This window comes from Hibiscus syriacus, unplaced genomic scaffold (genome assembly GCF_006381635.1).
Source record: "Hibiscus syriacus cultivar Baekdansim isolate YM2019G1 unplaced genomic scaffold, ASM638163v2 tig00116951_pilon, whole genome shotgun sequence".
In the NCBI taxonomy this organism is placed as follows: Eukaryota; Viridiplantae; Streptophyta; class Magnoliopsida; order Malvales; family Malvaceae; genus Hibiscus; species Hibiscus syriacus.
Genome location: NW_024063482.1, coordinates 966,601 through 979,795, shown reverse-complemented (window position 1 = coordinate 979,795; position 13,195 = coordinate 966,601). Strand labels below are relative to the sequence as shown.

The 13,195-nt window shown below is 35.3% G+C and overlaps 1 protein-coding gene across 1 annotated transcript; it reads right to left on the bottom strand.

Annotated features, from left to right (window-relative positions):
• Positions 1-9,544: 9,544 nt before the first annotated feature.
• Positions 9,545-12,953, bottom strand: LOC120188709 (transketolase, chloroplastic). The gene is made up of 7 exons (XM_039192118.1): positions 12,354-12,953; positions 12,141-12,231; positions 11,928-12,033; positions 11,563-11,845; positions 11,145-11,293; positions 10,906-11,059; positions 9,545-10,768 (listed from the first exon to the last, which is right to left on the bottom strand). The coding sequence occupies exons 1-7, from the start codon at positions 12,936-12,938 to the stop codon at positions 9,809-9,811; spliced, it is 2,328 nt and encodes a 775-aa protein (XP_039048049.1). The 5' UTR covers positions 12,939-12,953; the 3' UTR covers positions 9,545-9,808.
• Positions 12,954-13,195: the final 242 nt, after the last annotated feature.

The following is a 13,195-nucleotide window of genomic DNA, read 5'->3' as shown; positions in this document are numbered from 1 at the left end:
CACGTATGGATGCTCTTTCTCTTGAGATGCAAACACGATTTCCTCTTCCTCCTCCTCCCGATTCTTCTATGGATGAGTAGACTTTGTTTTGTTTTGGAACAACTTAGAACTTTAATTATTATTGTTAAAACATTTTGAATGCTTTGGGATTGTTTTCTTTAGTTTGACGTTTGTTTGGATTTATGATTTATATGTTTGGATATTTAAGCTTATTATCTATATTTGGTTTGGTTTTAACGTTCAATTTGAGCTTAATGTTTATTAATTTTTGCATCATTAGACATATTTGACCAATTATCCATTACTTGTTTATGAATATTGATTATGAAACTAATGGCTAATCTCTCTTTTGATTGTGATCTTAGCAGCTTAATCTTATTTACTTATAATCAATTGGCTATGTTTTTCAAAACCTTGTTTAAAACATTTTAGAGTCTTTTTGATTTAATAAAAAGGGGGATAAGTGTAAAAGTGTTAAAGGGGATAAGTGTTAGAGTAAGGGGGAGTAATTTTCAAACTTTAATTTTTCAAAATTTATTTTCAAAGAAAATCTTAAAATTACACAAATGTTTTGTTATATCAAAAAGGGGTAGATTATTGAAAACATTTTGATGTTTTGATATAACAAATTAAGTATAAATAAATTTTAAGATTTTACAAATGATTTTTTAAGTATATTTGATTTAATTATAATATCAAATTATTACTCCAAGTCTTTCAAGATCAATTTCAAACCTTACTAAATATGTAAAATTGTGTTTTATACTTAATATATTTTTGAAACAATTTTCACAAAGTATTTTGAACCAAAATCAAGCCTAAAATCAATTTTTCAGAGTGATGCACCGATGCACCATTGAATAAATTGAACATCGAATGCATTTTATGCATCGATGCATTTGCCATGCATCGATGCACTCAGGGTTTTATGAAAACATCGAATGTATTTGATGCATCGATGCACTCAGGGTTTTATGAAAACATCGAATGCATTTGATGCATCGATGCACCAGCCATGCATTCGATGCACTCAGGCTATTTTGAAACATCGAATGCATTTTATGCATCGGTGCACTCTTAGTGCACCGATGCACTAAGGGTCCAACGGTCAAAATATTTGAATTTTACATTTGATGCATCGATGCACCTTGGGTATACATCAATGCACTGACGCTCCCAACTGATTTTATTAATTGTTTACACACTTAAACGACTCTATTGACTCCACTAATCATCCCCAACATTCAGAATCAATTGAAAGAGTATTTAAACAAGCTTATAAGCCATTGATCAATAACAAGAAATAACAAGAAACAAGAATCAAGTGAGAATCAAAGAGAAAGCATCAAACTCATTGTTTGAGCACTTCAAGCCTATTTTTCATTCAATATTCATTTTGCTTTCAAGAACACTACTTGTACTCAATTGTATTCATTCTTGAGTGTTCTTTTCTTTGTTCTAGAATTGTGCAAATAATCTACCTTGTGAGGTTTTTCCTTGTAAGTTTGCAATTTTGTGTATTTCTCTTTGAGAAAGAGTGTTCTCAAGAATTGGGATATATTCTTGAGGGGGTTGTAAGGTTATCTCTTTGGCCTCAAAAGAAAGAACAAATTAGTGAATTTGTTGGAAAATCCTTAGTGTGAATAGCTAAGGCAATGGACGTAGAATTTGGTTGAGAAAGTCGAACCACTCTAAATCACTGTGCAACTTCTTTCAATTTTCTACAAAAGCTTCCACCAACTTTTTAATTGCCAATTCACCCCCTCTTGGCCAATTCCGTCAATCGATTAACTCAACAGACTCTGGAGTGCCAAGAGAGTTTTGAAAGGCTAAAGAAGATTTTGACATAAGCTCCAGTGTTGATTCAACTCGAGTATGGCAAGAACTTCGTAATGTATAGTGATGTGTCTCATAATGGCCTGGGATGCGTACTAATGCAAGAGGGTAAAGTGGTAGCGTATACATCGAGGCAACTAAAATTGCACGAAAGGAATTATCTCACGAACGATCTGGAGATGGTTGCTGTAGTATTTGCTCTTAAGATCTGGCGTCAATACTTGAATGGTGAACGATGCTATTTATATACAGATCATAAGAGTTTGAAATATTTGATAACCCAAAAGGAGTTAAATTTAAGACAGAGAATATGGGTGGAATTCTTAAAAGATTATGATGTAGTGATCGATTTTCATCCAGGGAAAGCGAATGTAGTAGCTGTTGCCTTAAGCCGAAAGACGTTTGCAGCCTTAGGAGCTGTGGATTCCAGACTATCGTTAAGAGGAGATGGTGCCATATGTGCAGAATTGACTCTCAAGCCATCATGGCTAGATCGAATTAAAGAATTGCAAGCTAGAGATGAAAAATGTATAAAGAATTTATAGCATATAAGGAATGGAGAGGTTATGGATTGTGAAATGAAAGCTGATGGGAACCTATATTATCAAGGGAGGCTAGTGATTCCAGATGATGATGAGTTGAAGAAAGATTTGTTAACGGAAGCTCATTGTAGTCCATTAACTGTACATCCGGGAGGAAATAAAATGTATATAGATCTGAAGAGTCGATATTGGTGGCCTGGAATGAAGAGAGACATTACAGAATTCGTATCCAAATGTTTGATGTGTCATCAAGTCAAAGCTTAACATCAGGTTCCGTCAGGATTATTGCAACCAATGTCTATTCTTTAGTGGAAATGGGAGAATGTAACAATGGATTTTGTAACGAGGTTACCTTTGACTCTGAATAAAAAAGATTCCATATGAGTGATTGTAGATAGATTGACTAAGTCAACTCATTTTATTCCGTTCCGAGTTGACTTTACCTTGGATAAGTATGCCGAGTTGTATATCAGGGAGATTATACGTTTACATGGGGTACTTGTTTCTATTGTTTCGAATCGAGATCCTAGATTTACTTCACGATTTTGGAAATCATTACATAAAGCGTTGGGAACTCGGTTGAACTTTAGTACAGTATTTCATCCTCAAACCGATGGGCAATCCAAGAGAACAATCCAAATTTTGGAGGATATGTTGAGAGCTTGTGTTATCGAGTTCAAAGGATCATGGGAAAGGTACTTGCCTCTTGCTGAATTCGCGTACAACAATAGTTATCAATCAAACATCAAAATGCCACCTTATGAAGCTCTTTATGGAAGAAGATGTCGTACGCCCCTAAATTGGTTCGAGCTTAAAGATAAAGATATTCTTGGTCCTGAGTTGATCCAGAAAGTGGAAGAAAAAGTTCAAGTAATTCAAAGTAATCTCAAAGCAACAGCTGATAGACAGAAATCATACGCGGATCTAAAAAGAAAAGAGATCGAATATCAAATTAGAGATAAAGTGTTTCTCAAAGTGTCTCCTTGGAAGAAGGTTTTGAGGTTTGGTCGAAGAGGAAATGTAACATCCGTAATACTGGGTTAGTGATTAAATTGAAAAGTTTCAGAATTTGGTGACTAAAGTAGAAGAATGAAATAATTCAATGATTATTAGAAATATATGATGAAGGTTATTTAGTAATTATTAAAGGAAATAAAGGGTAAAATGGTTATTTGACCAGAAATATTTTTATCTTTCTTTTAAGGTTATAAAACACGTGGAAAGGGTGAGAAGAAAAGAAAGATCTGGAGCTTGGGTTATCTCCTTCCTCCTCTCTTCCCATAAGCTCCATGGCAAAGGTAAGTTTAATTTCAGTTGGTTAATTCTTGAGTTTTAAGCTTAGTTTTGATTCTTGGGGTGCTAAGAAAGATTATTTAGAGATTAAAGTAGGTTGAAACTTCAAAATGGATTAGTTATGAAGGATTATATATGAAGAGTTTTTAAGTGAATTAGTGAAATAGAAGGAGTTAATAGATTTTGAAGTTGAATTTGACTTGTCATATGGAAGAGTAAGAAGTTATAAGTGTTAGAATTAATTTTGGATAACATGGAAAAATTGGTATGATTCTTGAATGCTATGTGGAAGAGTGGATTTTTAAGTTGAAGAGATATTGAATGAAAATTTATTGGTTTAAGTATGTGTATGAAAGTTAGGAATATTAAAGGGAGTGAAGTATGAAGTGTTGAGCTGAAAATAAAGTGATTTTCGAGCTTAAAATGTGATTTCTGGGCAAGGGGAATCGGTACCCATTCAAGGGGAATCGATACCCCCTCAAACGAACTAGAATTTACAGAATGTCAAGGGAGAACTGATACCCCCATAGGAGGGAACCGATTCCCCCCTAAAGGAAGAAATAAATATTGGTTTATTAAGTTCGTTTAAGTTGTTAGTATCGAATTACAAGATGTAGGTATCTAATAATTGTCTTGAAAATGTATAATTATGTAGATATCGAACATGAACAAGTTCCAGAACAATTATCAATTTAAGATTCGATCGAAAGAGAGGAAATCATAAAAGTGGATTGGAACTTAGTGAGGCCAAGGTGAATGCATATCATTAGATTGTGCATATTATTATATGGAAATTAGACTTGTGATAAGTCTGTTTCCAATATTTTATGTTTGCATGAATAGAAGCATGATTAAGTTTGTATTATGTGTATATGCTTTGTTTATATTATATGTTATGAGGTGTAAATTTATATGATATGGGTTATATGGGAACAAAATATGTAACTATATGTGAACTTTATGAGCTGTGTGAATATGTGAAATAAGTTATAAGGGCACGAATCATGTATAATAGTAAATGATGTATGTGATAACCATAGAAAGAAATTAAGCTAAGTGATTATGAACATGTAAATATATGTTTAGATGAAGGTATAATAGCAAAACATAAATTACACGAGTCAAGTTTATGGAAACTATGATAATTTATTTATAGTATTAATAAAAAGTGAGATAAACTAACTAACATTGATTTATAGGACAATATGAAAATAGAATATCAATTAGAAGATATGTACATAAATAAAGATAATCATATGAGAGATAAGTTGTATGAGAAAGATTAATGTGCTTAGATGAGCTATGATATAGAAATTATATGGTAAAGATCTATGAAGTCATAGGAAAAGGTTATAATAGTAATGTAAACTTGAATTAAGAGAATATAAGAAATTTATATGTAAATGAATTTATTTAAGTGATATATGTTAGTATGCTACAATATATGTTATAGGATCTATGTAAGCATAAGAGAACAAAATATGAGCTAGGTATTATGAATATAAATGATGATATGATTATGTACAATAAATTAGGGAATTATGATCTAAGTGTTTATATGTCTATAAAAAGATATAAGAACAATATATAAGCTACAAAATCGGAACTGTGGGGTTTTAGTGCTATATAACATTATCTATGTGATTAAGTACAAATGTGATATCCATATATGACAATGATTTGTGGAATTGTATGAAACTGTGATATGAGGTATGAGATAATAAATCATGTGAATTACATGGAAGTGAGTTGTGTGAACATGTCTGATATGTCTTACATGATATGCATGATTTCACAAGAAATGACATGAGCTATGTGATTACATGAGTATAAGAGATCAGACATGAGATAAGAGATAAGTGTTATGAATGTGTGAAATGATAAGTATAAAAGAAAATGCCCATGTTATGTGTCTTGAGAGTTAGGGGTATAGTTGGCATGCCAAGAGTCGAGGGTCTACGCGGTCCTTCGGAACATATATGTATTCTTTGGAATATTTGTGATGTCTTTTGAGACACATACTTGATCCTTTGTATAGGTATATGATTCTTAAGGAATTTTCTACGTGGTCCTTAGGGACATTTTATATGGCACTTCGGTGCAATTCTACGTGGCACTTCGATGCAATTCTACGTGGCACTTCGGTGCATTTATACTAGCTGTGGTAACAACATTAGTGCACAACCTCTAGAGACTCACATATCAGTAGTTCTCACATATGTACATGGGCTAATCAAGAGATAATAACAAATATATATATTGTGATATGATAAATTCTATAGCAAGGACATGAGGAGGTATTGGTAGAGTATATGATTTATATGATGTTTGTATTGCTTGGTTAATTGAATATGTTGAGTAAAGGAATAGATATAAGAGGATAAAATTGTAAGATATAAATGATAAGAATATTGATAGTGAAATAAGATTAGAGATTTAAAATAATGCATAATATGTATATGTGTATAGTATGTTATATATAATGTTATATTGTTTTGATGTGGCATGATAAGACGATATGTTCATACATGTTTAAGCATTTAGCATTTCCTTTATAAGTTTAGTGCCTCACTAAGTCATAGACTTAGCGTGTGATGGTTTCACACGTAGGTTACAAAAGCGAGAAGAGAAGCGAAGAAGAGCGAGACAGGTTAGCATATCTCTTACCAAAATTTCAGATCAGAAAATAGATGATTTAAATGTGTTTGGTTAATTGGAATATAGTTGGCATGTACTAAGTGATTGAGTTGAAAATGCTCTGATCGATTTTGGTTATTTTGGTCTATTTATGAAAATAAACCGCTTTTATTTTAATAGAAGTTTTAAATTTTCTTTGAATTTTGTCAAGAGTCAAAGTTTGAAAAGTCGATGTGACACTTCGGACTCGGATCCGGGTCGGATACGGGTTGGGGGTGTTACAGGAAAGTTGAGTCCTCGGTTCATTGGACCTTACGAGATAGTAAAAAGATTTGGATCAGTGGCATATCAATTAGAGTTGCCACCTGAAATAGAGAAAATTCATGATGTCTTTCATGTCTCAATGCTTCGGAAGTATCGATCTGATCCCTCCCATATTGTGACTCCATAAGAGATTGAGATTCAGCCAGATCTAACGTTTGAGGAAGAACCGGTTCAGATCTTAACTCATGAAGTTAAGCAGTTACGAAACAAGACTATTCCATTAGTTAAAGTCTTGTGGAGGAATCACAAGATAGAGGAAGCAACGTGGGAACGTGAAGAGGACATGAGGATTCAGTACCCCTATCTCTTCGCGTAATGAAAATTCGAGGATGAATTTTTTTAGGGGAAGATTTGTAACATTCTCAATATTGGGTTAGTGACTAAATTGTAAAGTTTCAGAATTTGGTGATTAAAGTATAATAATTGAAAAATTAAGGACTTATATGAAAAATGTGGTGTAGGATCAAATTGGAAAGAATGAGGAATTGAAGGACAAAATAGTCATTGACAAGGGAAATAATTTAATTGTTATGGTTATATATGTTTCCACGTGGAGTGAAGAGAGAAATACATAAACTTCCAAAGTTCTCTTCTTCTTTTCTTTTCTCCCAACGTGAAGACTCATTGCAAAGGTGAGATTTCTCATAAGTTGATTGTTAGTTGAAATTTAAGTTTGGTTTTGATCCTTAGATGATAATTAAGCTTATGCAAAGCTTAATTTACTTTAAAACAACAAGACGAAGGGTGTAGGAAGAATTAAAGATTAGAAGTTCTTGAATGAAATCTTGAAATAGAGTTCATATTTGGAATCGGAGGTTGAATTTGACTTGTCATCGACTTAATTAATACATACGGAGTGTTAGAATTAGATTTAGAACATGTTGGAAATTGGGGGAGATTTTTGAAATCTATGTGGAGGATTGGATTTTTAAGTTTAAGAGGTATTGAATGGGTATTAATTAGTTTAAGTAGGTGTATGCAAGTTAAGGATATAAAAAGAGGGGAAATATAAAGTGTTGAGAAGATTATAAAGAGATTTTCGTGCTAAAATAACATTTATGGGCTATGTGTATCGATGCACCTTCAATGTGTACCGATGCATCAAGGGTAAAATCCCAGAAATTGTTCAAGGTGTATCGATGCACATGAAGTGTATCGATGCACTCCTTTAAAATAAAAACATTGAATGTCATCAGTGTATCGATGCACAAGTAGTGCATCGATGCACCCCTTAAAATACAAACATCAAATGGGATTTATGTACCGATGCATAGATAGTGCATCGATGCACCCGTCAAGGGATGCATCGATACATGGTGTAGTGCATCGATGCATACCTTCATTAAGATATGAAAATAGCTTTCTTTTTAGCCTAAGGAGTGATAGTTTAGAATATATTAATTAGTATACTGATTAGTATCAATGTATTACTATGTAAATATAGAACGTAATTTTGTTCCGGAACAAACGAAGGATTATGATCAAGTCAAAACAAGCAAGGCCAAGGTGAGTGTATATCCTAGATGAAATAGAATTGAGATAAGACTTGCGATAAGTCTATCTCTTAGCAGTGAATTTATGATTCCATATTCACACACATGCATATATATATATATATATATATATATATATATATATATATATATATATATATATATATATATATATATATATATATATATATATATATATATATATATATATATATATGTTAACATTATAGTGATTTCATGCATTTTTCATTCACTATTTACCATGCTATTATATGAATGAATGCCATTATCAGAGAATTCTTCCAGGTATGTGAAATAATAAAAATGATCATATGAAGTGACTTATGTGTTTACATGGACAGTGATGAAAGAGATATGAAATGAGAAATGTATTTATAATTAAGCCCATGCTATTTAACATGAGAGCTGTATGTATAATTGGCATGCCAAGAGTCGAGGGTTTATCAGTGGTCCTTCGGGACATAGTGGTCCTTCGAGACAAATATTCAGTGCCCCTAGTGGGATTTTATTCGAGTTGTGGTGACAGCATTGTGCACAACCTCAGCGTGCTCGCGTACCTTATGTTCTCAATAATATACATGGACAATCCAAAGATAAAGTAAAGTGGAATTAGCATAAGAATATATGTTTTATATGTGCATGTCACCATCATATATGTTATAGTGTAACAAATGCATGCAAATTAAGAGGTCGTGATCATACGGTAAGAATGCATGTTCATGAATGCATTGTTATATCTATATATTTATATTATGTCTCACTAAGTCTATGACATAGCGTGTAAGTGATTTATACGTAGGTACCAAGAAGCAAGAAGAGCAGTAATAGAAGTGGCAAGGACAACATCACTGCTAAAAGATCAGATCAGAAGTAATTGACAAAGTAGGTATTTTGGTTGTGTATAGAGTGTTGGCATGTAATAAGTTGTTAATTAGGAATGATCTGATCAATTTTGTATTTTGTGGTCTCTTTTATGTAAATTAACGTATTTTGTTTTAATGAAAGTTTAAAATTTCCCTGTTTTTCTTTAAGTGTCAAAGTTTGAAAAGTCAATGTGACATTTTAGACTCGTATACGGGTCGGGTACAGGTTGGGGTGTTACATTTCTCATCATATTGTGGCTTTTTTTTAATGGCTGGAAACCATTTCTGAATCCCATTCTGTTTAATGAAATGAAAGCTATGCTTCTCTTGGCTGGATTATACTCCACCGATTTCTTATTTCAACCACCATTTCAAACAAAGGATAGAAAGCATTTGTGAAGGCATAATGATACAAACTGGTCATGCATCTTAGGCCAAGCATATTTGATAAAAATAATGGTTTGAGGTTCTTGATTATATAAGCTGAGATTACAAGAGTAGATAACTCTGTTTTATAGCATAAAATGAAAAGAAATGGGCAAAGCTAACTTAGAAGCAAAAAGTACTGCAAAACTCTGGGAAAAAGTCCAAGAGGAAGTTACAAATTTATAATCATACAGAAGGTCTACCCTCCCTTTCGCTCTATTTTTTGCTTTTTGATGAATCACAAGCAACAGAAAATAAGTGGATTCTGACTCTTATTAAAAACAAACGGGACTGTCACAATTGGGATGGCCTCTCTTCAGTTTCAATCTCCAACCCAAAACCACAATATTACCCGGAGAGTTACCAAGCAAGCTTAGATAAGTTCTTTCGCTGCCGCAACAACAGCCTCTGGAGTTAAACCAAATTCCTTGTATATTTTGCCCGCTGGTGCACTGGCCCCGAACCGGTCAATTCCAATTGTCTTCCCCTTGGATCCAACAATCTTCTGCCACCCAAATGTTGATCCAGCCTCAATACTAACCCTAGCTGATACGGATGATGGCAAAACACTTTCCTTGTAGGCATCTGATTGCTCATCAAAGAGCTCCCACGAAACAAAGGAGACAACCCTAACAGTCTTGCCTTCCTTCCTTAGTTCATCAGCAGCTTTAGCAGCAATCTCCAACTCAGAACCAGTTCCAATCAGAATTACATTGGGATTGTTGCCAGAAGAATTGTCTGAAACAATGTAGCCACCCTTTTCAACTCCCTCAATGGAAGTTCCAGGAAGGTTGGGCAGCTTTTGCCTGGAGAGGGCAAGAATAGAGGGTCTCTTTCTGTTCAGAACAGCAACCTTATACGCACCAGCTGTTTCATTTCCATCAGCTGGACGAAGCATCAAAAGGTTAGGCATCGCACGGAAGCTTGCCAAGTGCTCAATTGGCTGGTGGGTGGGTCCATCTTCCCCAAGACCAATGGAATCATGGGTCATAACATAGATAACTCCTGCTTCACACAAGGCAGAAATCCTAATGGCAGCTCTCATGTAGTCAGTGAAGACAAAAAACGTAGCACAGTAAGGAATGGAGCCTGGGCTGTGAAGGGCAATGCCATTGCAGATAGCTCCCATTCCATGTTCCCTAACACCAAACCTAACATTGCGCTCCTCAGGGGTGTCCTTTTGGAAATCACCATACATTTTGAGCAAGGTCATGTTCGAAGAAGCAAGGTCAGCACTTCCACCAAGAAGACCAGGGAGAACTTTTACAAGGGCATTGAGATTTTGTTGAGAGAGATTTCTGGTAGCATCAGCTGGGCTCTCCGGGGTGTATGTCTAAAAATTGAAAACACAAAAGGGCTCAAAATATAGTTTTTCATTCCAATTCAATCTGACTGCATTAGTCTATTGAAAGAGATTATCTGAGAATTAGGTGTCAGATCCTTTTTAGCAAGGATAGTAAGATTACTAACTGGAAGTGCCTTCTCCCAGCCAGCTGGTAGTTCACCAGTGATGATTGCCTTGAGTTCTGCAGCTTCCTCTTTGTATTTTTTCTCATATTCAGCAAACTTGGCATTCCATTCAGCTTCAAGAGCAGCACCCTGAGGGGTGTGACGACTCCAATGCCTGCAGAAAATGGAAGGAAAGTTTTTGAACACTAAACCAAAAAACATAATCAGATTCATATAATAACCTCAACTGATCTCCTTACCCTTTAACATCTTCAGGAACATGGAAAGGCTCATATGGCCATCCAAGGTTTTTCCTAGTAGCATCAACTTCCTTGGCACCCAATGCACTCCCATGCACACTATATGAGTTTGCCTTGTTCGGAGATCCATAACCAATGGTGGTTGTCACCTGAAAGGAACAAGGAATTAAAAAAATGGCATCTTGTACAACACATTAGAGAGATAATAAGGTTGAGACTAAACATGTAAGAGAGATGCAAGATTTTTCAATTTTCAATCAAGGCATTCTAATATGATGCAGGCCCTTTTAACAAAAGCTTCAGCAGAGAAGTCTTTACCTAATAATTATGGAACTTTAAACTTCTACTAGATAAGATTCAAATCAATGAATAGTACAAGCATATTACTTCCAAACAGGATGTAGGGAAAACATCTGACCTTGATCAAAGTGGGTTTGTCTTTGACAGCCTTTGCTTCCTTGATTGCAGCACGAATTTCATCATAACCAGTGTTTCCATTCTTGACCCAGATAACATGCCACCCTAGCCCCTCGAAACGTGTATCAACATTCTCGGTAAAGGCAATTTCGGTATCACCATCAATTGAAATGTGGTTGTCATCATAGAAAGCTATAAGCTTCCCAAGCCCCCAGTGTCCAGCAAGTGAACAAGCTTCATTTGATATACCCTCCATTTGACAACCATCTCCCAAGATAACATATCTAAGAAAACAAAGGTCAATATATCACAACAAGATTGAGCATGCAAAAGATAGAAAAAGGGGATCTCGCGAAGGAATCATACGTGTAGTGATCAACAATCTCATTGTCTGGCTTGTTGAATCTAGCAGCCAAGTGTTTCTCAGCGAGAGCCAATCCAACAGCATTTGCAATACCTTGACCAAGTGGCCCTGGGGGGAAAACCACATTTAAATACATATATTTGCTTTGTTTTTAGTATGACAATTTTGTTGATAAAAACAATTGCAATCACTTAAACAAAAGAGGTCTAACTAACCAGTTGTTACTTCAACTCCAGTTGTTTCAAAGTTCTCCGGATGTCCAGGGGTTCTGCTTCCCCACTGACGGAAATTCTTCAAATCTTCTTCCTGGAGAATAATCCAATCATTATAAATTTTAGTCCTTTAGTGCAAAAATCAACTCTTTTATAAAAAGGAAACAAGGATCCAAAATTCAAAGCTCTCAAAATAGAATTTCAAAGAAGCTTTACCCTGACACTGTCGTAACCAGCGAGGTGAAGCAAAGCATACTGCAACATACAACCGTGGCCCGCGGACAACACGAAACGGTCACGGTTGAACCAGTAAGGATTCTTCGGGTTATACCTCATGACCTCATCGTACAAAATGTGACCCATCGGAGCGCAGCCCATGGGCAACCCGGGGTGCCCTGAATTCGCCTTCTCGACAGCATCAATAGACAAGAATCTGATCGTGTTGATCGATTTCTCCACCAGGGAAGTCTCGGCGGCGGTACCGATTGTCTCGACAGCGGCAGCACGGACTTGGCGCTTCTGTGTGGAGCGAGAGGGAAGGCGTCGACGGGAAGAGGAAGCGCGTGGGACGGTGGATTTGAGGCCGGAGAAGGTGGGAAAAGAGAGTGCGGAGAGAGAGACGCGGTGGTCGGATGAGGACGGCGATCCATGGGAGGAGATGGCGTGAGAAAGGAGGGCTTGAGATAGGGTGAGTGAAGAAGAAGAGGCCATTGTTAATTGAGGGGAGCGAAGTGAGAGGGTGAGGCTGTTGAAGGGACCCTCGTTGTTTGATAATGTAGAGAAATAGCCACCAACTCTCATTGATCTTCTCGTCTACACACACAGACAGATAGAGTGAGCTGACCGTTAGATTCGAAGATGGCTTCATCTCCACCATTGATTGTGGGTAACAATTTCATATTGTTCTATCCGCCTCTCATTTTTTCTTTCATTTTTCTTTTTAAAATATAATTCTTTTATAAATATAATCTGCTTAAATAAATTAATAATATTTTGAATTTTTATACTTTTTTAGGATTGTCGAGCAATGAAATTGAAAAAAAAAAATAGAAAAATTG

Coding starts and splice junctions, on each gene's coding strand:
- LOC120188709 (XM_039192118.1), bottom strand. CDS start 12,938: ATGAGAGTTGGTGGCTATTTCTCTACATTATCAAACAACGAGGGTCCC. Junction 12,232..12,353: donor CTGGTTACGACAGTGTCAGG/GTAAAGCTTCTT, acceptor ATTATTCTCCAG/GAAGAAGATTTGAAGAATTT. Junction 10,769..10,905: donor GCTGGGAGAAGGCACTTCCA/GTTAGTAATCTT, acceptor TTCAATTTTTAG/ACATACACCCCGGAGAGCCC.